The 25270-nt window shown below is 32.6% G+C and overlaps 4 protein-coding genes across 10 annotated transcripts; 1 reads left to right on the forward strand and 3 right to left on the reverse strand.

The window, feature by feature from the left end:
- Window positions 1–295: 295 nt before the first annotated feature.
- On the reverse strand, window positions 296–14361 carry LOC129876204 (uncharacterized). 7 transcript variants are annotated; one of them, XM_055951564.1, is made up of 10 exons: window positions 6382–6645; window positions 4826–4928; window positions 4233–4342; window positions 3989–4057; window positions 3057–3172; window positions 2661–2715; window positions 2417–2537; window positions 1707–1754; window positions 1520–1578; window positions 296–929 (listed from the first exon to the last, which is right to left on the reverse strand). In XM_055951564.1, the coding sequence occupies exons 1-10, from the start codon at window positions 6481–6483 to the stop codon at window positions 834–836; spliced, it is 879 nt and encodes a 292-aa protein (XP_055807539.1). In that variant the 5' UTR covers window positions 6484–6645; the 3' UTR covers window positions 296–833. The 7 variants fall into 7 exon arrangements, with proteins under 7 accessions (XP_055807539.1, XP_055807541.1, XP_055807540.1 ...); XM_055951566.1 differs by lacking the exon at window positions 6382–6645 and adding an exon at window positions 14310–14361 and having other exon boundaries at window positions 298–929; window positions 1520–1614; window positions 4233–4358; window positions 4854–4928; XM_055951565.1 differs by lacking the exon at window positions 6382–6645 and adding an exon at window positions 7448–7640 and having other exon boundaries at window positions 298–929; window positions 1520–1614; window positions 4233–4358; window positions 4854–4928.
- LOC129875842 (uncharacterized) lies at window positions 10914–14615 on the forward strand. Its single transcript, XM_055951068.1, has 5 exons — window positions 10914–10943; window positions 12620–12790; window positions 13686–13907; window positions 14162–14350; window positions 14454–14615. Exons 1-5 carry the CDS (start codon window positions 10914–10916, stop codon window positions 14613–14615), a joined length of 774 nt encoding a protein of 257 aa, XP_055807043.1.
- Window positions 14616–14622: 7 nt separating this feature from the next.
- On the reverse strand, window positions 14623–19106 carry LOC129876203 (lanC-like protein GCL2). The gene is made up of 7 exons (XM_055951561.1): window positions 19035–19106; window positions 18707–18888; window positions 17258–17436; window positions 16700–16811; window positions 16465–16581; window positions 16053–16370; window positions 14623–15056 (listed from the first exon to the last, which is right to left on the reverse strand). The coding sequence occupies exons 2-7, from the start codon at window positions 18884–18886 to the stop codon at window positions 14721–14723; spliced, it is 1242 nt and encodes a 413-aa protein (XP_055807536.1). The 5' UTR covers window positions 18887–18888; window positions 19035–19106; the 3' UTR covers window positions 14623–14720.
- Window positions 19107–23197: 4091 nt separating this feature from the next.
- On the reverse strand, window positions 23198–24724 carry LOC129877578 (F-box/kelch-repeat protein At3g23880-like). The gene has a single exon (XM_055953098.1). The coding sequence runs from the start codon at window positions 24536–24538 to the stop codon at window positions 23414–23416; it is 1125 nt and encodes a 374-aa protein (XP_055809073.1). The 5' UTR covers window positions 24539–24724; the 3' UTR covers window positions 23198–23413.
- Between the last annotated feature and the right edge of the window lie 546 nt (window positions 24725–25270).

A 25270-nucleotide genomic window follows, 5' to 3' on the forward strand; every position in this document is an offset into this window, starting at 1 on the left:
TTAGGCTTTCTGACATTAATAAACTTTTAATAGTTTACTAATTTTGTGAATACAACTTAATACAAACGCAGAAAGTAGTTAGATATGCAAATCGGTCTATAAATGAAAGATAAAAGCAAAACACATTAGAAATTATTTTATACATGTTCTCCTTGGATGGAGGAAAAAGGTGAACTATGCGCCTCCTCCAAAATATCATGACACATGCCATTATCTCGAAGAACACATGTTCATTTCCGAAATAGAAGTGTTATATCCTGACAACCGTTCAATTCCTTCTATGTATGCTAGGATTTAAATCTTAGTACGTCAGTTGTCTACATGAAATATCTTCTTGTTGGTGAAGATTCGATTCCTCCAAACACAACAACACTTCTTTTGTCTATTCAATTCCAAGCAAATTGAAATTGACTATACGAATATTCACTGTCTATGTCGCTTCATTTAAACTAATCTCAATCCGATATTATACAAAACGAAATTAAGAATTAAAGTTAAAAAGCACTACAATTTTTCTATATTTACTACTTGTAGCATCAAGATCTATGTGAGGACTAAAAGACTCCTAGAAATATTAGACCAATTAAGTAACATTGAGTAGCCAAAACCACCACCTTTTTGTACAGAATTTTTCAGGTTTGGCTATTGGATGTATCTAAATCATTTTATAACGCTCTGCCTATCTTTAACCTATGTTGCTCGGATTCTACAAAAATGTTATCACACCGGCATCCGATCCTTCAAAAATACACTAATTTTGAAGGATCTGACACGTACCTATAGACATTATTGGAGAATCTGAATAACATAGAGAGGAACAAGAAGTGTGTTTACTATATCAGGTTGAATGCTGGCAGATCTTCTATTCTTTGTATATCATCTAATGATAGTTCCCTCTCTAACTGCGTCCTCGTCGCTTGCAAAACGTCCTGATGGAATGAGAAAAAAAAACCATTTAGTAGAATATATAGAGGAGAGAGTGTAAGCTACATATTGTGAAACATTCATTTCTGTTTTAGATATACAATTCAGCTTCACTACTCTGTCATCTTGATAACAACAGATCAAACTGCTCGTTTCGTTTTCATATGCCTTTTTTCGTCATGTTTGTCTGGAGCCCTTTTCTTTTGCTTCTTGAAGAAAGCATGCAACTATGTAATGTATAGTTGTGGTGTGCAGGTACTAGGTAGACTAACTATTTGTGCTAAAGAGATGACTGTTCTTCAGAATAACGCAGCAGTAAGAACGTAATATGAAGTAAAGATTGAGCTTCATTTTTAGCGAAATACAAAACATTGAGACACTTCATCTCCTATACCAGTTCTCCTATATGATAGTGTTCGATAAGAAAATAATCAGGATTAACAATTTCTAAAATCACACACGTTGATCTTAATCCATAAGCTCGTGACATGTTCCTCACATTGTCAACATAGCCTAAGTGTTACTAAGAGAGATGCGCGCACACACACATACAGAGAGAGAGAGAGAGAGAGAGAGAGAGAGAGAGAGAGTATACATTAAACTCCATATATGACGCACGCATAGCCAGCCACTGCGCATCCATCATTGCAAATGCTATACAGTATAGAATATCAAATGCCTCGTCATCCTCTGCAGTTTTTTGTTAAGAAAGCGAGTTCATCTAAATAGAACAGTGATTCACAAGTACTTAAATTAACTTTCTATGTACCTAACTGGCTTACCTGCTATTAACTTAACAAAATTTAATCCTGGAAGACACTTTGGTTTTTCTGCAAGAGAAAAAGAAGTATTAATGTCGGTTCATATATTCCAAGCATAAACATAATGATTTCCAACTGAAAGGTAATTTAGATACTAATAGAGAAAATGAAAAATCAGAGAATAACCAGCCATATCTCTCTCCAGCCCATAAATCAGTGCAGAAAAAAAAGATAAGATAAAATGTAATATTGATATCTGAAAGCAGTGGAGATGGTCTGTGTTGCTCGGACTCTCCAAAAACATTGTTGGGTGTGAGTCAGATCCTTCAAAAGTAATGCATTATTGCAGGATCCGACACGAATGCAGCAACATTATTGGTGAGTACAAGCAACATAAGAGATGGCTTTTAATAAGTATGAATTATTCCCTTCGTTTCAATTTGTTTGTATTATTTTTCTTTTTAGTCCGTTTCAAAAAAGCATGTCTCTTTCCCTTTTTAGCAACTCTTTTATTCCAACTTTTCACGTGACATATTTAAGACCACAAGATTCAAAAGTCTTCTTTACTTTCTTAAACTCCGTGCAAGTCAAATCCAATCAAACAAATTGAAACTGAGGGAGTACTTAAAACATTAAGAGAATCCTCAGAAGAATTGTCAATGTTTAGCGTCTCTGATTTTTGAAAAGCATTCCAGTGAGCAGTTACATAAATTTGCAGCACACAATCCCACCTGAGAATAAGTCGAGCATCTGAATCAACATGAATGTAACATTAATCCCAGCAACTGCAAATGGATACTCCCACGTTGCTCTTGATCCAGTTTGCTTGAAAAGCAACCTATGAAAACAAACCTTGATTTTGAATATCCACAATTAGTTATGTTATGATGTGACAATCATACTATGAACACCTAAAGAGAACACCAATCCTACTGAGTAACTTAAGCTCTTTGCAGAACAGCCAAACAATCATACCGGATATCTTGTTGCAAAATACAGCAGATTCTCGAGGGAAATAAATCCACACCCCCTGCAACATGAAGATTTTACAAATGAGATAAGTATCTCAGTATTACTTTGCATTGGGATATTTGAACAAAGTGTCAAAAGTGAACAAGCTGATGAATCATTTTTCTCTAATCCTTAGTTATCTACTGATTTTCATAGAAGTTTCATCAGACGAGAATTACAAATGTATAGTTACCTTCTTCTCTAGAGATGAAAAAGCAACACTACTCATGTTAATTATTGCAATTGAAAAACATAAAAATCTCCTCCTTCCAAGAGGTCTTTACACATTTCTTGCTACGAAAAGTGACAAAAGTATCGTGTCTTGACAAAACATTTAACATCTTAAAGGGTGAGCTTGACCTGAAGTCAGTTGATGGATTTGCTCCTTGCCAGCCCATATCTTTCCATTGCTCGGAGATCAAACTTTTAAGCTTAACATTTGGAAATGCTGCATTCCATAAATCTTGAAGAGCTTCCTGAAAGTTGGAGTTAGTTATGTTCTAAAATACAGGTTGTAACCAGAAAAACATAAATGAGAATATTATTCAAAAGAGATGCAGGTACAGACAGAAACAAAATCTACATGAAAAATGCAGAGGTACAAATTTTCCAACTTTTATAAACTAAGTTACTACTCTGATATGATAATAATAATAATACTGATATGATAGTTAAGATTATATGTAATAAAATAGAGACATCGGTGTTTTTTCGTGAAATCAGAGAGACAGAATGTTTTTGTGATTTCAAACAAAATTTCAGCATATTGAATTAATGAGTGCGCCCATGGCCTATGTAAACTTCAGATTTGTTTCAAGAACTAGTGCATAGATTGTTTCGGTCTACAATATCACTAGTTATCTGAAAACCTTTGAGCACCATAAAACTTGTAACCGATAACCAATTAAGTTTCACTATCTTGTTGTATGATCCTATGACCACCCCTCTACGCCATAATGCCTGGGGCAAAACTGTTGTGGAAATTTTACTAGTATAATATAATTCTTTAATTATTATTCTGGAAAATACGTCTATCTAGTATAAACGATTTTCATATGAAGTGTACACAACTACATATCTTTTTAAAACAATATGTTGTTGATAAACTGTAAAAGAAAAGGTAGATAACTTGGATCAATAAATATAGTATTCCAAGTCTCTTATAAAAGAAAAATGCCTCTACTTGACGGTAGCTAATTGCAATTTCACTATCTATAAAGGTTTAGTGTTTCATGGTAACTATGAACCAAAATTAGCATGAAATAAAAATAGAACAAGCATTTTGGAAATACTTGATGATCTAGGCGTGTTTCATCAAAAGGTACTCCTAGCCGTTCTTGAAGCCCATGTAAGCTTTGTTCCTGGCAGAAATTAAATATACATGCAAAATTCATAATGTTAAGAAGGTATAAATGACAAAGGGAAGTAAAATTCTACCAACAGAAAGAATAGCTTAACAAAGGAACTGAATCAACCAGATAGGACACGAAATAGAGATAAGATAAACTCAAAGGACAATATGGTACTCTGGTATACCTGAAGAGGAGTTAAAGGGTAGTTAAGATATTTATCGCTTCCAAACCGTTTATTGCTCGAGCGGTTGAAGATTCCTCCTATCCATGCCCGTGGTCCAACCATAGCATTAGCTACAGCCATCAAAATCTGATAAGTGAAATGCACAAATAACAATGGAAATGTACACATCTCGCTAAACATATTAAGTAAAGGGAACAACGGTCCTAACAAAAAAACAGAATATAAGAGGTGCTTCTTGAAGTTTATATTAAAGTCATTCTTTTCACTATGCTTCGCGTTGTTCTTCCTGACAGCGTGCTCCATGCACCAGAGTGTTTTGTAAGAAAAAATTTGCAGCATGGCTTTTAAAAGCAACAATTTCTATTTGGACCGTCCCAAAAATTGCAATGTATAAGAAGCACGTGACATCATAAAATCACATATTTGTTGTACTATGAGTTTAACAAAAAACAAGAAATATTTGAAATAAAAAAATACAGTCCAGTGCACTACCTAGGAGAAACTTTTCTGAACAGTAGGCAAAAATAATACAGATGCGGAGACCGTCAATGAAATCATTTAGGTGGTAACATAGAAAAATAATTTGCACTCACTAAAACACTGAGCAAACTGTGAAATTACGTGTGGAGGATTATGTGACCATGCTGGCTCCTCATCTAGCTTCTTTCTGTGCCAATTACTTTCATCTTCATCAGCCTGAATTCATATATTCTGTTAGCTAAAATTAGAATAGAAGTGCATTTTGCTTTATCATAAATTGCTAATGGAAGTAAATGACACAACTAAATGAAAATATGACATCAAGCTTATAAAGTTAAACAAAGAAGTGAATGAAGATATAGCTAATGACTTAAGTGTCTGTCAAAAAATAAAGAACAAAAAGAGAAAAAGGATAGCAAAATCAAGAAAGCTAATCTGAAATGAAATTACGACTAGCATTTGGCATACTGTTTTAGGAGTCTAACTCAACTCCTTTGGTAGATTTCAGTTAGTGCAAATGATTTTAGGGCAGCCCGGTGCACTAAGGCTCCCGCTATGCGCAGGGTCCGGGGAAGGGCCTGACCACAAGGGTCTATTGTACGCAGCCTTACCTTGCATTTCTGCCAGAGGCTGTTTCCAAGGCTTGAACCCGTGACCTCCTGGTCACATGGCAGCAACTTTACCAGTTACTCCAAGGTGTTAGTGCAAATGATTTTGAATTAGAAATATCACGGGCAATAATAATTAAGTTTAAGTCCTCACATTAGACAGGTAATTCCAGCAAGAAGAAAGCTACTCCATCACAGCATAGAATGCACTCAAAAACAAAAAATGTATCAAGTTGCACATTGCTCATAGCAAAGAAATTAAAACTATGATTTCAAGAAAGTTGCAAGTTAATGGTCTTCAAGTCAACCTGTACAATTTGGGATGACAATTCAATCGTCTTATCATCTAGACTAAGATCTACATCTTATATAGTCTAACAAGATCATATGCAATGTAATCCCACAAAGTGGGGTCAAGGGGTGTAGAGTATACGCAGACCTTATCCCTACCTTGGAGGTAGAAAGGTTGTTTCCGATAGACCTTCAACTCAAGGAAAACAGTAGGAATAAGCACGGCAAAAGAAATAATGGAAGTGAAGAAGGCATGGCTTATACAATCTAATAGAATGAAAGTTTGTTCCACAGTCAAAGTAGATCAAAAGTTTTTTAAGCATAGGAGGAACCATTAGGATATCAACATCAAATCTTGCCTAAGATTACCAAAACAACCCACATTGCCAAAGGATTCAAGAATGGAAGTGAGAACTGATAAAACCTATCATTCAGTCTCGTCAACTATGCTCGCATTACATTAACGAAAACAACTACACCTCAATCCCAACTTAGTTGAGTATGCAAATACAAATCACCAACATCTATTTTTGCTCAATTTCACCTGTTCTGTTCAACTATGCTTGCATTAATTAACGGAAACTACTACACCTCAATCCCAAACTAGTTGGAAACCACAAACAGAAATCATCAACACCCATTCTTCTTAATTTGACCCATTCCGTTCAACTATGCTTGCATTAAGCCAAGCTAATAAATACCCAAACTTCCAACAAAATACAAGGATTCCAAGAAGATGAACTAGAAGAATTATGATGAAAAAAGCTTACTTTGTGGTAGGAGGCACAAGAAAGAATGCATTGGCTACGCCTTAATCTCATTAGGAAGAAAAATTGTAGGGAGATCAAAAAATTTCCCAAAGTTTCAAACATAAACAAAAAACAGTTGTTCAAATGATTACACTAACCCATGCTTCCTTCTTACATTTTCAAACTATCATCATTTCAATCCTCACTCTTCACTTCTAACCACCAAAATTCTATAACCCCAAAAAGGGAAAAAAGGGAGAAGTGTAGGATAATCACAAACAAATTAGAGATTAACACCGCAATCAAAGGAAACTTTTGGTTAATTGCCTTCATTACAGGTGCACAATTATGGAAAAAAGTTGTTCTAAAAGGTAATTGAGATATTTCCTCTTTTTTTACATCTAAAAAAATAACATCATTACATAAGACAAAAAGGATAAAATTTGAAAATTGCATGCACATACACAACAAGAAAAAGGGGTCACCACCTTTTATCCTTTTATTGGTATATAATAAGAGAAATTTGTGTTCTTGATTTAACTGTTCTGTGTAATGGTGAAAACCAAAAAAAGACATAAAGTTTGCACATTTACATCATACATAAAAAAAGAGTACCACCCTTTATATAATAAGAGAAATTTGGTGTTCTTGATTTAACTGTTGTGGGTGATGGTGAAAACCCCAAAAAGACATAAAGTTTGCACCTTTGGAGCTTATATAAGAAAAAGGGTATCACCCTTTATATAATAAGAGAAATTTGTGTTCTTGATTCAACTGTTCTTGGGTAATGGTGAAACCCAAAAATGACATAAAGTTTGCACCTTTACACCATACATAAGAAAAAGGGTATCACCCTTTATATAACAACAGAAATTTGTGTTCTTGATTTAACTATTCTGGTAGTGTGAAAACCCAAAAATGACATAAAGTTTGCACATTTACAGCATACATAAAAAGGATGTCACCCTTTTGTGAAATAAGAGAAATTTGAGTTCTTGATTTAACTGTTCTGTGTAATGGTGAAAACCTAAAAAAAGACATAAAGTTTGCACCTTTGAAGCTTACATAAAGGGGGGGGGGGGGTTACCTTTTATGGCATAGATAAAGGTAAATCCATGTTCTTGATTCAACTCAAGTAGGAGATAGCAGACATCAGAAGTAATGGAGAAGGAAGAAGAAGAAGAAGGGGGACATCAGAGGAGGAAAATGGAGAAATGAAGAAAGACATTCTTGGCTTTCAATAGCCAGCCATGTTGCTAAAACATAGCCTAATTTATAGCCATTTTTGCAGATTAATTTTGCAATTTGAAGATGTTAAGCAAGACTCACCTTCCTTCTTTTTTTAAAAAATAAATAAATAAAAATATTTAAATTAATTAAATGAGTTTTTAGGTGAAATATTAATTGTTGTGTGACTTTTTAGGTTATAAAATCAACTTAAGTGAATTTTTATGAGAACTATACTTAGTTGATCAAGTTTTGAGTTATAAAATAAAGTTGAGATATTATTATTATTATTATTATTATTATTGTTATTATTATTGTTATTATTATAGATAAAAAATTGTTATAAAAGAAATAAATATAACATAAAAATTGACTTAGAGAAAAACATGATTTTTTTATAGTGAGATATTATTATATAAGAATGTAGTTACAGAAAGGTTCAATGGGATGCATATTGTCCCCCTCCCCGACCCTCTTTTTTATTTCTCTTTTTTCCTTGAGTAGAGCTCTAGTTCAATTTACGAGTTCAATAAATTTAAAGTCGTTTGATAGAGTGAATTAGAAAAAATAATGCATATATTAACTCGTAAATATTAGTTATATATTTTATTTGATATTATATTATGTATAACCAATATATGAAAAATTATGATATTATCAATGCAAGAAGTTTTAATGCATGCATTAGGATGATTAAAATCACTATAATTGTCCCTTAAAGCTTTTTCCACATCCTTTTTAATGTATTTGTGGAGAATATTTTTGTAAACGGCTTTTTTTTAGAAATTATGCAAGCATGTTATTTTAATACACCAAATCAAACATTGCATAAAAAATAATTTCAACATAATAGCATTACTAATACACCATATGCATCAGTATTCTTACACCCTACCTAACGACCCCGAATACTTTTAGTTTAGAACTTTTATTTATATTTAAAATTTATTAAATATATAAATAATTAATTAAACACACTAAATTATTATAAAAAATAAAGACATTTTTGTTTAAAATGTGACTGTTAAGGCCAAACTTCTCATAACAATAGCTAAAGTTTGATTTGTCAAGCACAAGCTGCAAATATTTCTTCCATTTTAAAATAAGTACTGTCCAAATTAATTATTGCTATAGAAATTCAACATAATAATTAGTATTTATATTTCTCGATTCAATTTATGTGGCATAATTAAGATTTCAAGAGTCAACCAATCATGCGAAAACTATGGTGTGTTAGTTGATTTTGAACACGTCAAAGTAAATTGAATTAATAAATTTAATTTGTTTAAAAATAATTTGGATCGAAATAATAATATAACTTCCTTTTTTATCATTAAAGATATGATGAGATAGATGAAATATGTCCCATTATTCTTGACATGAGATTTATGATTCAGTCTTTTAAATGAAAAAAATTCTAATAACTAGGAGCATTTGTGTCTTTAAATAGCATTATACGGTGAAAATCTAAATTAATCGACATAATTTTTTAATATTGATCAAATTTTTATGTAATTTAATTTTTGAAAATAATGACAAGTAAAATTAAACGGAGGAAGTAGTTATAAATAATATATTCTTCTTTATTTAAATATTTAAATGAACCACATGTCTTACATTGTAATAAGTGTCCATTTATTTAATGAGTTAAATAACACACATTTGAGTTTTGACTTATCAATTTGATTCTTTTTCATATGCAATCCCATCACACAAAAATGGAGAAAATATTTTATATAAGTCTTGTAGTGAAAAATTTTAGTATGGGTGAGGCATACGGGAATTTTTAAATTGGTTATAATATGATATATGAGATCCACACATCAACTCAGCTTTTTCTCAATTATTTTTTTCTCTCTTTCTTTTTCCTCATTTTCTGTTTCTTTTAGTAAAAATATCTATTTTGAAAACAACTCTACTAAACTACCTCAGTTTTATTTTACTTATCCATAATAATAAAATTTTCTTTTGTCTTATTTATTTTAATAAATACAATATATATGTATTATTTTCTTGTAATATTATTCTTATTATTAAATCACTGCATAAGATATTTATAATCAATTTAAAATTTTAAAATATAAATAATAAAATTAATTTAATAAAATAAACCTCTAATTAAACACAATTAAATTTATATAGATAGAAAAAGTGAAACACATATTATTAAATTATACATTAAGTATTTAGAAATTATAGGCATATAAAGTATGAGTGTTACAATTATTATTATTATTATTAGGTGTTTGGCCATAGATTTTAAATATTTTTTTACTTTATTTACAATTTATGGAGTTGACATTGAAGATGGAATTTTGTTTGATTATATTTTTTTTTAACGAATATTAGAAATGATGTTCATTTTTGAATGTACTTAAGTACAACTTCAAAAGTGAAAAGTGAGTTGAAAAATAAATTATAAGGTGTTTTTCAAATTTGAAATACAACTTCAAACTTAAAAAAAATTATATTTCAAATTTTCATGAGCAAACATCGATTTTAAAATAAGGTGAAATATTATTTCAAAAAATAAATAAATATGTTTTATGTTCGAATGGTCCTAAAAATAAAACTTGAAAAGATAGGGGTTATAAAAATAAAATTTTAAAGTACGATAAATGAAAAATGAGAGGAAAATAAACAAAAATGCTTTTAATAGGCAACTTCCAAAATATAAATGATTGTTCAAAACATTAACTTGGATTTTTTATGTTCACAACCTCTAATTATCTACATAGGCTTTGACACATTTTATTTTCATTTTCCATAGTAATTTTTTAATTTTTTTTTTATCAAAATCAAAACTTATATATTAATCACAAAAAATCAATTCAAAATTCACTACTCGAATAGTAAAATGCGTAAACTAATTAGATCAGTCAATCAAATTCTTGAAAGATCATTCTCCAAAATTAAATCCTTTAAATAGGAAAAAATTAAAAAATAATGTCATACAAATATTATATTATTATTTTTCAAATTTGGGGTAGAAAAAATAGTAAAGAAGATTACGTAATATATGAGAATTAAACTTTCACCAACAAAATAGAAAACAAATATGTTGGAAGAGAAATAAAAGAAAGAAAAAAAACTAATGGCAGATGCATGATATATGAAAGAAGAGGAAAAGGGGAATCAAGTTTAGTATGAGTTGGTATGCCTCAACCATAATAAAAAATTTCGTCCTGTAGTGCGTTGGGTATGACAAAAAATAAATAGTTTTTTTAAAATTATTTTTATATATTTTTTTATATTTGGTATATAAGTAAAAATTATTATTTAAAAAAATATTATATATAATTAGACAAATTTAATGAGAGGTGGACATGAGGTGGGAGGAGAGTGGTGGGGATGGGGTGAGTGGGGTTGGGGGATTGGGAGCGAAAATAAGATATGTTGAAGGGCGGAAAGGACATAGTCAATCTCGAATGTTAAACTTGTTTCTAATTTCACTAAAGAAGTCATATTTTTAATTTTTGTAAGGAATTTATTTTTCTAGAAAAATTATTTTTCAAAAATTTTAACCAAACAAACATGAAAACTTGAAAAAATATTTTCCTCCATACCGAACACACCCTAAGGGGTCGTTTGGTTTGAATACAAGTTATGCTGTGATAAGTTATGTTGATATTATTTCTTATTGAGTGTTTGGTTTGTTGTATTCAAAATAATATTAATTGCATAAATTTTAAGAATATGTTATTTGTTTACAAAAATATCCTTCACTTTATTTAGTTTTTTATATTTTCTTTGCAAGCTTTAGTTATTCAATATTCATTCTTAAATTAAAACTTTCATCTTTTTTACCTTAAATATTTTTATGTGTACATTTCCATGATGTCTTATGTATTTAAAAATAAAACTTTCTTCTTATTTAATCTAAAAGTAGAATTTTCATTTTAAGTTTGTTAAAGTAAAAAAGGATTTATGAGAAATCAAAATATAAATAAACATAACAATTAGTCAAATAAATTTATAAATAAAAATTATATTATATAGTGTAATTTTTTAATAGAAAAAATATGAAGAATTATCATAAAAATAAGGAGTGAATGTTGTTATATATGGTATTAAAAATAATTTAAATATATATGAATGTGAAAAGTGAGGTATAAAAAATATTTAAAGGGATATATTTGTCATTTACCTACTTTATTCCGGGATTAGTATACCACCCAAGAGGAGGGATAACTTATCACAATACTATTTATTAATCCCGGGATAAGTTATCCCGAACTTGACAATCAAACACCAACTTAAGTGCCACTATAATTTAATACCGAGATTATTTGATGTTATCATTCACACCAAACGACCCCTAAATATTATTGCAGCTATAAAATTTTTAGGTATCAAAAATCTTATGAATTCTCATTGTTTAGCTTTCAATTTATATTTTATCACTTTTTAAAAAGTCAATTTTTTCATTAGTTCACAAGAAGTCGTGTCAAAAGTATGCACAAGTATTTATAGGCATAATTTATAAACAATCATTTGAATTTGACCTCAGTTGATAAGTAAGTCCTTCAATTTTAGGAGTGTATATCTTAACTCGTCTCTAATGTGTCAATTGAGAATTTCAACCTACAAAATGATCATCTAGACATCTCTAAGATTTATATGTCATGTCAATGTTGGGAGTCCATGAGATACTGTGGAAATGAGTTGAACTGTTTAATCCTAAGTTAAGATCAAATTGAGGTGTTAAGAAGCTCACCGTCAAAGTTAGAATATTTACTTGTCAATTAACGCCAAATTTAAGCATGTGTTTATGTATTATGCCTTATCTATAGGATGACACAAGTACATTTATCTTTGTATTTCACTTTTTTTTATTAACTAAATAACGCACACCTAAACTGTTTCATTAGATATCTGTTATTTTTCATCGGCACAAATATGAATATAGGTAAATTCAAGATATAAGCTTGTTGAATTTAACCTTTTAAATTTTTTACCATTAAAGATTATGGTTCAAAATTTAATATATGTTGCCATTTTAATGAATTTCTTTGAATGTATATTTATGCAGATTTTTCTTGTGAGGAAGGATTTTGGAGCTCGAGTAGTTTTCCATTTTGCACTCCTACACCCTAATAGAGTTTCAGCAGTTGCAACACTTGGTGTGCCATTCCTCCTCACTAGTCCAGGAACATTTCCTCAGGATCTCCTTCCAAAAGGTTTCTATATGTTGAGATGGCAGGTAAGAGCGTGTTTGATACGACATAAGTCATTTTTTTAGGAAATTAATTTTCATGGGTAAGTTATTTTCTAGTGTTTGGTTGAACACAATATGTGTTTCCTAGATGGTAAGTGTTAGTGACTTTGGGTAGCGGTGGAAGAAGAAAGGTTGATGTGATAAGTTGACATGTCATTTTGATTAAAATGAATGGGGTTAACGAAGGAAGGGCAAATTTGAGTCACTTTTATAATGTTAAGGGTATATATGGATCGATAGTATAACATTAAAGGGATATAGCTGGAGAGGTTGAAGGATAGTAGCTAGGTAGTCGAGTGTAGAAGTACTTTTATGTGGGAGAGGCAAGAGTAATCTTCTCATTTTTGGAAGAATTCGTATAATATCTTATTGTTCAATTTTTGTACAACTGCATGTTGCTTCTTTTCTTTGTTTCATCTTTGCTATTTTGTTGTCATAATTTTTTTTCTTTAAATCCGACTTTGATTAAACCTCTTTTAAGTCGAGAGTCTACTGAAAACAACATTTCTACTCCCACAAAAATAGCAAAAAAGGTCTGCATATATTTTACCCTCCTCATACCCCACTTGTGGAATTACGTTGAGTATGTTGTTGAATGGACGGATAGTATAACAAAGGACAATATTAAACTTTTTTCATTAGTGGAAGGGCAAATATATTACATATAAATACTCTTCTAATAATATTTTTTTATTTACTTACCAAACTATAGATTAAAAGTCCTTACTCATGGGCGGAAATTACTTTTTGTTACAACTATCTAGACTTTAAGCTTCATATTACTAGCTCTGACTAACACTTACACATTTGATTAGTCGTTATGCCAAAATCCAAAACCCATAAAGTTGAAATCAGGCTTCGCCTCGCCTATGTTTAGCAGGAACCAGGGCGAGCTAAAGCGGACTTTGGGCGTTTTGATACAGAAACAATAGTTAAGAACATATATATTTTGCTCTCTGAAAGTGCACTGCCAACAGCAATGTATGATGAAGAAATTATGGACTTGGTTGATCCTTCTACTCCATTGCCTGCCTGGTTTACTGAAGATCTTGCAAACTATGCATCTCTTTATGAAAACCCAGGCTTACAGACTGCATTGCAGGTTCCTTACAGGTCAGTCACTTCTAATTAACTCTAGATGTGGTCAGATTTAAGGAGAGCTCCATAGGATCAATTGACCCCATTACACGTGGTCAGATTAGAATAAAAGATTAGGTAGTTAAGTGTTTGTCTTACTTTTCGATAGGATTAGGCTTGGTGATAGTCTAGAGCACCGTGTCTGTCTTAGTATTAGTCTTATTCATGTATATACTTTATTGCTTTTGATATTTGTAACCATCTTTTCTCCATATTAAGGTGAGGTTTTTGGCGGGTTGGTTAGAAGAATATGGAGTTGAAGATGTCAAAATCAAAGTTTCCTCTTTGCTTGTGATAGGATTAGAGCACTTCATTTCAACTGGAATGGTGAAAGAGTATGTACCTAATCTTGAAATCACATTCTTACCAGAAGGAAGCCATTTTGTCCAAGAGCAGTTTCCTGAACAGGTCAATCAGTTGATCATCACCTTCCTCAAGAAGCTCGTATGACGAAAATGAATCGAAGCAATTTCTTTCCCTCTTTGTATGTGACTGCTGATCACATTTGCAGCATATCTCTACTTGTACGTTGATCAATAAACAAGGCAATGGTTATGCATGCCTCGGTTCTACATTATGTTTCCAGAGACTTTACAGCAACATTCCCTGTTATTCTCCATTGAATCATTTTGAATCTGGCTTGGTCAAAGTAATTAACAGGCAAATGGGATAAAAGCAAATGAAATAGAAGAGATTTAGGTGCATATCACATAAACGAGTTCTTTATACACGTAAGAGAAGTGCTACAACACCCCCTTCTATCAGGGGGATGAAGTTTTCACTCATAGGCAGGAAACCTAGCGTTTTTCGGATCAGTCATGTCTAGGAAAAGATAAGCCATACCCGCAATACCTTCAAAAAGGGAGTATGGGCTATCTCCTCCATGCATCTCTCCTTTCGCTATTAGCTTGTGAGCTCTATCAAGAAGGAAGCAGGCAAAAGCTTTGGCTCTATACAAGTACTCCACATTTCCTGTGAGTCGATACAGAGATAGGAAGGCATAAGCATTCCCACTGATGCCATGACACATCCCAACACGTTTAAGAAGGCCGCGGTTCCATACTACCTCTGCTGCAGCTACTGCTGCATTAAGAAATTCTTCATCTCCAAAAACCTGGCATTGGAATTTTCCATGGCATTTCAAGTTACAAAATCAACTGACAGAAAGTCTAAACAAAGGAAACCAAAAATTATATGAACGTGAAAACACAATTTCTTTCTTCTTCATTCCTCTTTCTAGTTACGGTGTCTCCATGCCAAAGTAGGAATGCAGTAATGCATTAACGCTCATTGAAAACTTTGTTTCAAATGCAACGAAGAACACACTAAAAATTGTCCAGGGATAACAAGGTAATTTAAATGCAGAATTCCATAGATCACGACCTCCTTGAGCTACTTTAACTTGGTGACATTATAGTAAGATTAAATGGGAAATGGAGGGAATATGAAGTGTTCCCATAAGCTTTGGTGAAAAGCATTTCTCCTTCATTGGTGATAGAAAGAGAAGTTCAAGTGTTTAAATAAGGAAATACTTTTACTTGTAGTTAAAAGGGTTGAAAAGAGGGACGTTTAAAACTAGAAACAGAAAAGAGAACAGCAGCATATTGGTTGCTCAAGACTGAAGAGCAAAAGAACGTGAAGAGAGAGAGTAGCAGCAGGCTTGTCGCGCAAACTTTCTCTGAAAGCCACATACAGGAATCCAAGAGAGACCAACAATGAAACAGAAAAACTTAACAAGGTTAAAAGGAAAAACTAGGAAGCAAAGACTTAAGGCAACTAAATCTACATTCCCCTACCCTTAATAAATTCAAGCACATAGAGGGGGTGAAAACAGTTGAAAGTGAACTTACTCATGATGTTAAAAACCATGGGATTTAATGTGCTAAACAGTTACCATATAAAAAAGTTTGAAATTCGTCATTGTAAAGGATGCTAGAACCTCTTACATCTCAAGATCATAAAAACAAAGAAAAACCCGAGGAGGTTCTATGTAATTACACAAGGAAAGTCTGGATGCTCAAACTCCCTCAATTAATTGAGGAAATGATGAATCTTCGATATATTTCATACAAATGGCATGTGAGGTAAATATAATTAAAGGGGTTATTACCTCAGCTGCCTTGACAAGTGTTAGCGCAATACCAGGAGCTCCATGGCACCAATGCACGAGTACATCTCTCTTCCTATCTTCTTCACTTGCAGGGTAATTTCCACTGGGAAACCGATTCTTAGCCATGTACTTTAAAGTCCCTTTGACATCTTCAAGATCATCGGGTTTCAGTTCAAAGTCCATCAGAACATGCATAATTCCAGCCAATCCATGAGCTGCACCCCAGTACATCTCACCATACCATTCATGCATCAATGGGCTTCTGCCTTTCCCTCCCAATTTTCTTCCATTCTTGATGATTTCATTGATCACAGCATCCTAAGATACAATCAAGAGTAGATAAGTTCAGACTGGATACCACAACCGCCTGACTAATGTCCGCTTAGACTACAAAACTTATAGTTGCACTTACAGTGTAGGTGGAAGGAATTGTTCCTTTGCCAATATGCTTATTTATGAATAGAAAGGCCCAAAGGTATCCAGCTCTACCATACAGCAATTCATCAGGAAGATCTTTGGTTAATTTTATCTGCTCTTAGAACCAAATGTGTATCTTGTAAGCTCTAACGTAGAGGAAAACAAAAAGGAAGCTTCTATAAGAAAAACCTTCAATATGAAAGTCTAGCTATAAGCTATCAAAAACGAACCTCTTTAAATTGAGATACATAGTAAAAAACCAATTGATCATCACCCATGTACTTGGCAACGACGGCACCTAGTGCACAAACCCCAGCTCTCCCACATAGAAACGTCACATCCCTATTGATCAAATTAACACAATAATCAACCCAAAAAGGCCATTCTGTTTATATTGCTGCCAATTGAAGCTTTAAATTGAAAAGCCAGGAATTCATCATTTCCCCAAAGCTCATTTTATCAAAAGTAACAAAAAACATCTACTAGAAAAGTCCATTTTCCAATTGAAGCTTTAAATAGAAAACCCCACAAAGGGATGTCAGATAATAAGAACTCATGGATCCAACTAACACATAAAATCAACCAAAAAGGACTCAATTTCTTATCTTGATGCCATTTGAAGCTTTAAATTGGAAACCAGGAAAGGAGTGTGAGATATTGATCAAAGTAACACAAAAAATCAACCAAAAGAAGTCCATTTCGATGATATATCGTCATTGGAAACCATAAATAAACAATAATGCATATAACATAGAAAGGACAAGACTTTTGGCGGATCGAGCGCAAACCTTGAGTGTCGAGAAGCAGAATCACAATCCTTAACAATCTGAGAGCAAACAGCAAGGTCGTTCGTGTTCTTCGTCACCTGATAGGCCTTGAAGAGCAAAAAAGCAGTCCCAAGGGTTCCACAATAGAGCGTAAAGTCTGGAACCTGTTGCCTTGCTAGTCCCCATGTCTCCACCACGATCTGTCAGCAACCACACCAGACATCAATTCGTCAAAAACAACAATTATACCTCAATCTCAAACTAGCTAAAGTCAACCATATATATCCTCAATGTCTATTCTGCTCCACTTAGACTCATGTCATTCGGATGTTTATAAATTGTTTGGTCAAGCTTTCAAAATCTATTTAATTGAAAAAGTAATTTATTTTCTTGTAAGTATTTTTTTCAGAAAAGTACTTTCGAAGAGTGACAGTTTGTATTTGACAAATCAATTTGGAAAACACTTATGCAATATTATAGCAGCAAATTGTGCAATAGCAATTTATGTTTGCTAATCAATTCGAGAAATACTTCTAAAGGTTCCAAAAGTACAAGAAAAACTACTTTTTTGAGCTTCTCAAAAACATCTTCCGCTATTCTGTCCTCAAGAGTACTTATTTTTTGCTAAAAGCTTGGCCAAATAACTTAATCCTCTAAAACAAACATTTCTAATTTTCAAGGGAAAAAAAAGCACTTTAGCTTCCTAGAAGCTTGATCAAACATGCTATTAGTAAGGGTCAGTGGTCAAAAACACACACTAACTATCACTTTATTGTAAGTGTTTTCCCCAAAAAGTACTTTCGGAGAGTAACAGTTTATGTTTGGCTAATCAATTTGAAAAAAACACTTCTGAGTTCTGCCAATATTATAGCAGCAAGTTGTGGAATATCAATTTGTGTCTGACTAATCAATTTGAGAAACATCTCTACCAATATTAAAGCAACAAGTTGTTCTTGGACAAGGTTCCAAAAGTACAAGGAAATAACTACTTTTTTGAGCTTCTGAAAAACATCTTCCACTATTCCGTTCTCAAGAGTACTTATTGTTTGCGAAAAGCTTGGCCAATTAACTCAATTCTCTAAAACAAACATTTCTTCTTTTAACTAAAAAAAAAAATTCTAGAAGCTTGATCAAACATGCTAAGGGCCAATCGTGAAAAACAAGCAGTAACTACCATTTTTTCACGAGTTTTACATCTCAACCATAAGTTATTCCCTTTTTCTACTCAGCAAGGTATTTTTAGTTTACCTAAGGAAAAAAAAAGCACTTTAACTTTCTAGAAGCTTTGTTAATGGTCAAAACACAATAGAACTATCACTTTTTCACGAATTTCACGCTTCAGTTATTAATTGTTACGTTTTCGTACCTGAACTATCACCAAAAACACTTCATAATTGAATTGTGAAAGCCGCAATAAAGTGATGTGTATTAATAATCTATCCTATAAGGGAAGAAGATGTAGTTACTTACAGTTTCTTTGAGATCGAGAGCGGCGCGTTTGAATTTTTCGGATAGAGTGTGGTACGGTGTAGAGAGAAGCTTCAACAGTGATTCATTCGTTCCTTGTGGAATTGGATGTTGTTCTTCTTCAACAGCCGGATTCTCTGCAACAAAATCCGGCATTACATTTGGATAAAATCGATCCGCCATTTCTGCAATTCCACCGAAAATCGAAGAAATTTCAGACTATACTGGGATGAGGTGGGTCAACGAACGACGTCGTAAAGTAGAAATATTTTTCCTAATGTGAAAACAAGGAAAAATTTAATAGAAATTCATAAACTTCTTGAATCCACACCCGAAAGTGACTCAATTATGTTCCATCCTTCGTGCAAGCAACCAAATCCGGCACATCCAATTTCATTTCGATCAATAACTGGAAGGTATGGTTTTTTTTTTTTTTTTACCCCCATTTTGGAGGGTTAATAGTGTTTCCATACTTCCCCTCCAATGTGACTCGAACCCAGGACCTAGCGGTCGTGGGTGGAGGTGCTTAACCAATTGAGCAAGTCTCACTTGTCTGGGGAGGTATGGTTGAGTGGCTTAAGGCATTGGTTTTAGATCGGCATACAATGCAAGAAGATTGTATCATGGGTTTGAATTTCCGATATAGATATGAAACGTACGGGCGAAATTACGTGAGAGAAAGAACCTTTTGGTGGAGTCAAGTCCCCCGGATGACTCTTGGGGAATTAGGTAGCAGTTGAAAGAGCTGCTCGAAAGCTTGACGAAGAAGCGAAAAAAGTCAGATTTACATTATCATTTTTTTATGATTGTCGTTTTAGTATTACGTGCATTATGTACGTATATTGTATGTATATATGTAATATGTGCATGCATATTTAAGACGTGGGTGTATGTTTGTTTAGTTTTATACAAATTTAGTTGTCAGATGTCAATTACAGTCAAGTTAAAGAGTACATTTATGTATTATTTCTATCACTTATTCTTTATTATCTATATAGATAAATAAATTTTGATGATAATGAAATATTTTCTAAATTATAATTAAAATTTATTTACAATATAAATAGATAATTTTTTAACAAATTGTTATGATATATTTTTATTTTTATTAATTATTTTTGTATTACTTGTGCTGAAATACGTTATAAGGCACCTTACAGATTCTGTTAAAATTAATAAAATTATGACTTTTATTATGTTCATTTGTTTCATTGTAGAACGATATTAGTTTATATACACAATCAATATTTTTCACTTTTCTTAATAGAAAAAGAAGATGATAAAGATTGATAATGTAAGGGTAGAATATACATTTTAAAAAGTCAATTAAAAGAAGGGAGATCGAGAGAATAATTATTTCTCAAAGTTGAGGGGGGAGTTTGATTTCCAGAGTATAGTTCGGCGTGTAAATGATTTTTATCCATAATTTATAATTTGTTAACTACTCGTATCTTTACCCAAGAAACTTGACCAAACACCTCAATTTTATAAAAAAAAATACTTTAGATTTCTCAAAAACATAGCCTCGTTTAGTAGAGTGTATTAGAAAAAAATGCATGTATTAGTTTTGTGTATGATCAGTACCTTATTTGTGTATTAGCTTTTTAATTCATGTATTAGTATGATTAAAGACACTTGCCCCTCAATTCACATCCTTTCAACTATATTTGTGAAGGATATTTTGTTAACGAATAATTATTTTTTTTAGAAATTATACAATGCATATTATTTTTAATATATCAAATCAAATATTGCATAAAAAACAATCTCAGCATAACTAATACAATCATTACTAAGACAACATATTTAGCACTATTCTTATACACCTTATCAAACGACTCTTAATGAGCAGGAACTTAGTGCACTGAGTCGCCTCCATTTGAGTACTCTACTATATTGTCTAAGCTAATTAAATATTTTTGGGAAAGGTAACAAAGTTGTATTCCATTAGCACAAAGGCAGTTCTAATTCACAAAGAGAGCAAACAAAAGTTTTACAGTGATTCTACTTCTGCCAAAAGTTAAATAAAAGCAAACAATTCATCTTAATCTTCTGGATATTGTTGCTATGTCTGAACCTCCTTGTCTTAGAAAGGAATGGAGGAAGGCTTCTTTTGGACCGTAGGTGTGTACTCTGAACCTCAATACTCCTCGTGCTCAAAGTATGCTTGCAAAATGCATAGCTCCATCGAAGGAACAATGCCACCATTCGAAGAGTACCTGGAAAATGCACAAATCACGGGAACTTATTAAGTATTTACTTGCACCAACATTTATATTGTGCATGAGATCAGCTTCAAAGGCATAACTCAATTGGATGATGAACAAACCTAAAATTCTTGTGGTTCCTGCATTGATTGATCATGTAGCTACTTATACACGGTATTGATTGTATGAATTTGTCCTTCGACCCTAAATCGATGACAAGGAAACATGGGAAAACAAACAATCAAGCATGTAAACCGTACAGTCCAAGTCGTTCATATCATACATACATGGCATGCTTTACTCAATCATGGTCACTTAAAGCATTCAACACATATAACTAGCAAGTTTCACTTCTACACATTCACAAGAGTTATAACAAGTCATGTATGACATATGAAGGCTTAACTTAGTCAATATTTATCTACATATCTTCTCGGGATAATTTCGTGTCTTCTTTCATACCTTCCAAGGCTAAGGCAAGGTCTTTTCGTGAAATATGCTTGTTCCAACATATAGTACATGGTTAAGATTAACATGACTACTTCACTTTAAGCATTTTAACAAACACATGCACTAGTGCTACCTTAGAATTAGTGACGCTATGAGGTCAAGAATGTACTCAACGCGATCACCAATAACATAACAATATCATTTATTAACCATAATGTTCACAGGAGTAAGGCCAACAGATATTTGGCAATAGTCGAGCCACTGCTTGACACGTTGTCACTACAAATCTCCAAAACACAGCACACCATCACTATTTTGTCCATCTGTATGAAGGGGACAGGAGGGGGGAGAATTTCTTGTCAATGTAAAGGGAAAACATTTATTTCTTTTTTATTACTTTTGGTAGGAGAAAGACACATGTACTAGGTCAGTTTTCAGGCTACTCAGTATGACAATTTTTCTCTTTGAACCTATTGGAAAGGGCAGTAGTATTGTATATGTGGGTGTGTGTTAGGCTAATTATAATTGATGGATAGCAATTAACAAGCACCGGAAAGATGCTTAACCCCAGTTCCTGGAGAGGAAAAACACGCCAAAACATACATCAGAAAAACTTGCAGAACTTAGATATTAAGTAACCAACCTAAAACCACTTGTGGAAACAAGCTCCATTTTATAATAAGATACCCGATTTTATCGTTTTGAGAACTATAATTTTTTATTTAAAAAAAGACTCATACCATAAATTTTAGATGAAATTTTGTACTATTCGATAACTACGGTTATTTAGTTGAGATGTAAATTTAGATAACTAATTTAATTAATGGTCTAAATGAATAATTTATTGAATACCCTATACCTTTTATTTTATATTTATTGAAATAAATTAATAGGGATTGTTACTTTTAGTACATAACTATTTTATAAAAGAAAAGAGAAAGAGGAATTAAGACTTAACCCTATGTTTGAAATTTAGAAAATTGATTATAGATTTGGGTGAGTTTTAGATCTAGGCTAGACATACAGTAATATGGGTGTCTACAGACTCGTTTGCTTATGAATATTGTATACTTAATAGATTGGAAACGTTCCAAGGAGTTGAAGAAAGGAAAAACATTGGTAAATTAGCTTGTTTGACTTTGATTCTTCGGTTGAGGTAGGTTATGATTTATTCTATATCATAGATAGACTCTTAATAGCGATTGATAGTCATTGAGTAATGTGTGAAGTTTACTATGCATTTCATTGTTGTGGTTTGGATGGTTGGTAAGTTGTTGTGATTGGTCTGAAATTCCAATACCGTGAAATCCATAATCTTGAACTTGCCCTATCAAAAATGGTGCCTTGAATAAAGAAGCCTTGATGAAATATTGTTAATGAAATGGAATGTAATAAGAAAGAATGATAAATTAATTATATTTGGATCGGCTGTCACGAGCCGACACGGTATGTTTGGATCGGGTGTCACATTCCAGCACGGTATATTTGGATCTAATGTCACATTCCGACACGGTAACATTAAAGAAAAACAAATTAAAATGACTTAATGCTACCCAATCTCCAATAACTCATTTTCCAAAAGAGCGTGGTGTGGAGGCTTGAGTCTTCAGGTATACTTTTGATATTGTTGACTGATTGTGTAATGGTTCATTGTGTTGTTACTTGATCTTAATCTTGTTGGTTGCCATATGTTAAGTGTTAAAGGTTAATTTTCTGCTATTACTTTATGCATATTGATTTCTATTTTGAGTCGGCCGATAATACCTATTCAGTACATGTTGTTCCGTACTGACCCCTACTTGTATTTTTATCAACATGTTGATTCATGACATGAAAATTGCATGGGAAGATAGAAATTTATTGAGCATGATAACAATAGTATTTCAATGTTGCTGAAGTACCAAGCATCTTACATGATAAGGAAGAACCCAAAACAACACAATGACAGAGACAAAATGTGATCACTAAATATGAGAACTGGGATACAAGGCAATCTGAAAGATTTTTACCCTCTTTTAATTTCACTGGCTTCACACTGTAACCTGTCATCACTTCACTTAATATGAGGTGAAGCAAGGCTCTCAAAGTAGGTCACCGCTTGAACTTGACGAAAACCACCACCGGATGTGTAACCGTCAAGACGCGTGAATGAACCATCCCTTGAATTATACAGCGCTAGTTCTTCCCCAAGCTGCAGCAGAAATTCATCACAATTCTCAGCCACAAACAATGGTAAGATATAAGCCCAACGATCGACGGGTAACGAGATGGTAACCACTTTAGTCCAAGATTTCTCGACACCATACTCCTTCATCACCCACACATCCCCTTTATTCTGTTCGTAGTTGCAACAACCGACTAAATACCCCCTCGAAACACCTAACGTCCAATAAACACCTTCGTCTTCATAGCTAGGCAGTGCTATTGTCCCATATCTCTCTGCAGCCAGATTCAAAGTAACAATCTCCCAAAACCCACCGGAATAATGACTATGGCGCACTTCCCAATGAAGTGCCCCATTTACATACACACCAACCTTTCCATTTAAATTACCACTATTGAATCCCTCGATCATTTTCCAAGATTTAGCCTTTAAGCTATAAACATTAACCATGTTCTCATATCTTCCCTCAATTTGAGGAATACTAAAGATCTTAACAACCTTATAATCTTCAACAGACACATCATAGCCAAATCCATATCGAATATAACAACCACCACCACCACCACCACGGCCATTATTCCGAAGCATTGAATCAGGAAACACATTAAACATTCCAGTACATGGGTTCAATACCGTTAATGTAAACGAGTTACTAGTTACACAAATCAACCCATTACAAGAACCCAAAATCCGAGCTGAGAGATCTAACGATTCAGCAGGACAAGTATGTTTAGCCACATTAAGGCATGAATTATCAAACCCCATGTTGTAAAAATGGCAGATTCTACCTAAACCAGAAACAGAACTTACCACAGCAAGTCTATAATCAGTAAATTTGGGGGTTTTAGAGCAAAAATCGACATGGGTTTTGCTGAATAGAGGATTTGAGAGTAAAAAAAGCCAAGATTTCGAAACACACCTGAATTTCAAGAGGGATTTGACAGGTAACCTCAAGAAAATCTCAAAAATTAATTCTTGCGGTAAAATTGATGACCCTTCAGATGTTTCCTCCATTTTCTGTGACTCAATTTGCTTACTGAATCAATGGAATCACTAATTTATTGATGCAATTGTTGTTCATTGGAGGAGTCACTACAACTTCTAAAATTTGGCTTGTCATTAAGCTATACAAGTGGGCATTAAGTAGCTGTTCTTTGACATGCCTGCTTGAAGATACGAGGGTATTTTTGGAATTATGGATTTGTGTGCTTTAAAATTGTTATACGCAATGGTTTTTTATAGGGATAATTAGATGGTTATTCAGTCATTTTAATTATTAAAAAAATGGTCATTCGGTGTATATTAATGTATACTCAGTTTATTTTCATGTAAAGAATGTATCATAATGTATATTTAGTGTATATCTTTTGTATAAGTAATCTATATTGTATAGTCAATGTATAGTTTCTACGACTTTTGCAAGTTATATTATATAGTCACTATACATTTCTTATTATTTTTGACTATTTTTATGTAAATAAAATATAATTATATTTATTATAAATTAATTAATTTATTATATATATTTAAAATTATCCATTTTTCATATGCACTATCTCTGGTTTGGATCGTCAGTCATCTTTCGTCAGCTAATAAGTGGGCCTTTAAGCACTTGAACGTTGTCATGCCTGCTTGACGATATAGGGATATTTTTGGTATTATGAATTTGTATTCTTTAAAATTGTTATATGTAATGATTTTTCATATGTACTATTTTCGATTTGGGTTGGTAGTTGAACATTTTTA

Source organism: Solanum dulcamara, chromosome 12 (genome assembly GCF_947179165.1).
Source record: "Solanum dulcamara chromosome 12, daSolDulc1.2, whole genome shotgun sequence".
NCBI lineage: Eukaryota > Viridiplantae > Streptophyta > Magnoliopsida > Solanales > Solanaceae > Solanum > Solanum dulcamara.

Coding starts and splice junctions, on each gene's coding strand:
- LOC129876204 (XM_055951562.1), bottom strand. CDS start 6,483: ATGTTTGAAACTTTGGGAAATTTTTTGATCTCCCTACAATTTTTCTTC. Junction 2,538..2,660: donor ATTTTGCAACAAGATATCCG/GTATGATTGTTT, acceptor TTCAAAATCAAG/GTTTGTTTTCATAGGTTGCT. Junction 930..1,519: donor CGTCATATATGGAGTTTAAT/GTATACTCTCTC, acceptor TCATTCCATCAG/GACGTTTTGCAAGCGACGAG.
- LOC129875842 (XM_055951068.1), top strand. CDS start 10,914: ATGAGGTGGGAGGAGAGTGGTGGGGATGGG. Junction 10,944..12,619: donor AGGAGAGTGGTGGGGATGGG/GTGAGTGGGGTT, acceptor ATATTTATGCAG/ATTTTTCTTGTGAGGAAGGA. Junction 13,908..14,161: donor GCTTACAGACTGCATTGCAG/GTTCCTTACAGG, acceptor CTCCATATTAAG/GTGAGGTTTTTGGCGGGTTG.
- LOC129876203 (XM_055951561.1), bottom strand. CDS start 18,886: ATGGCGGATCGATTTTATCCAAATGTAATGCCGGATTTTGTTGCAGAG. Junction 16,812..17,257: donor TCTGCTTCTCGACACTCAAG/GTTTGCGCTCGA, acceptor TTTGATCAATAG/GGATGTGACGTTTCTATGTG. Junction 15,057..16,052: donor CACTTGTCAAGGCAGCTGAG/GTAATAACCCCT, acceptor TTCCAATGCCAG/GTTTTTGGAGATGAAGAATT.
- LOC129877578 (XM_055953098.1), bottom strand. CDS start 24,538: ATGGAGGAAACATCTGAAGGGTCATCAATTTTACCGCAAGAATTAATT.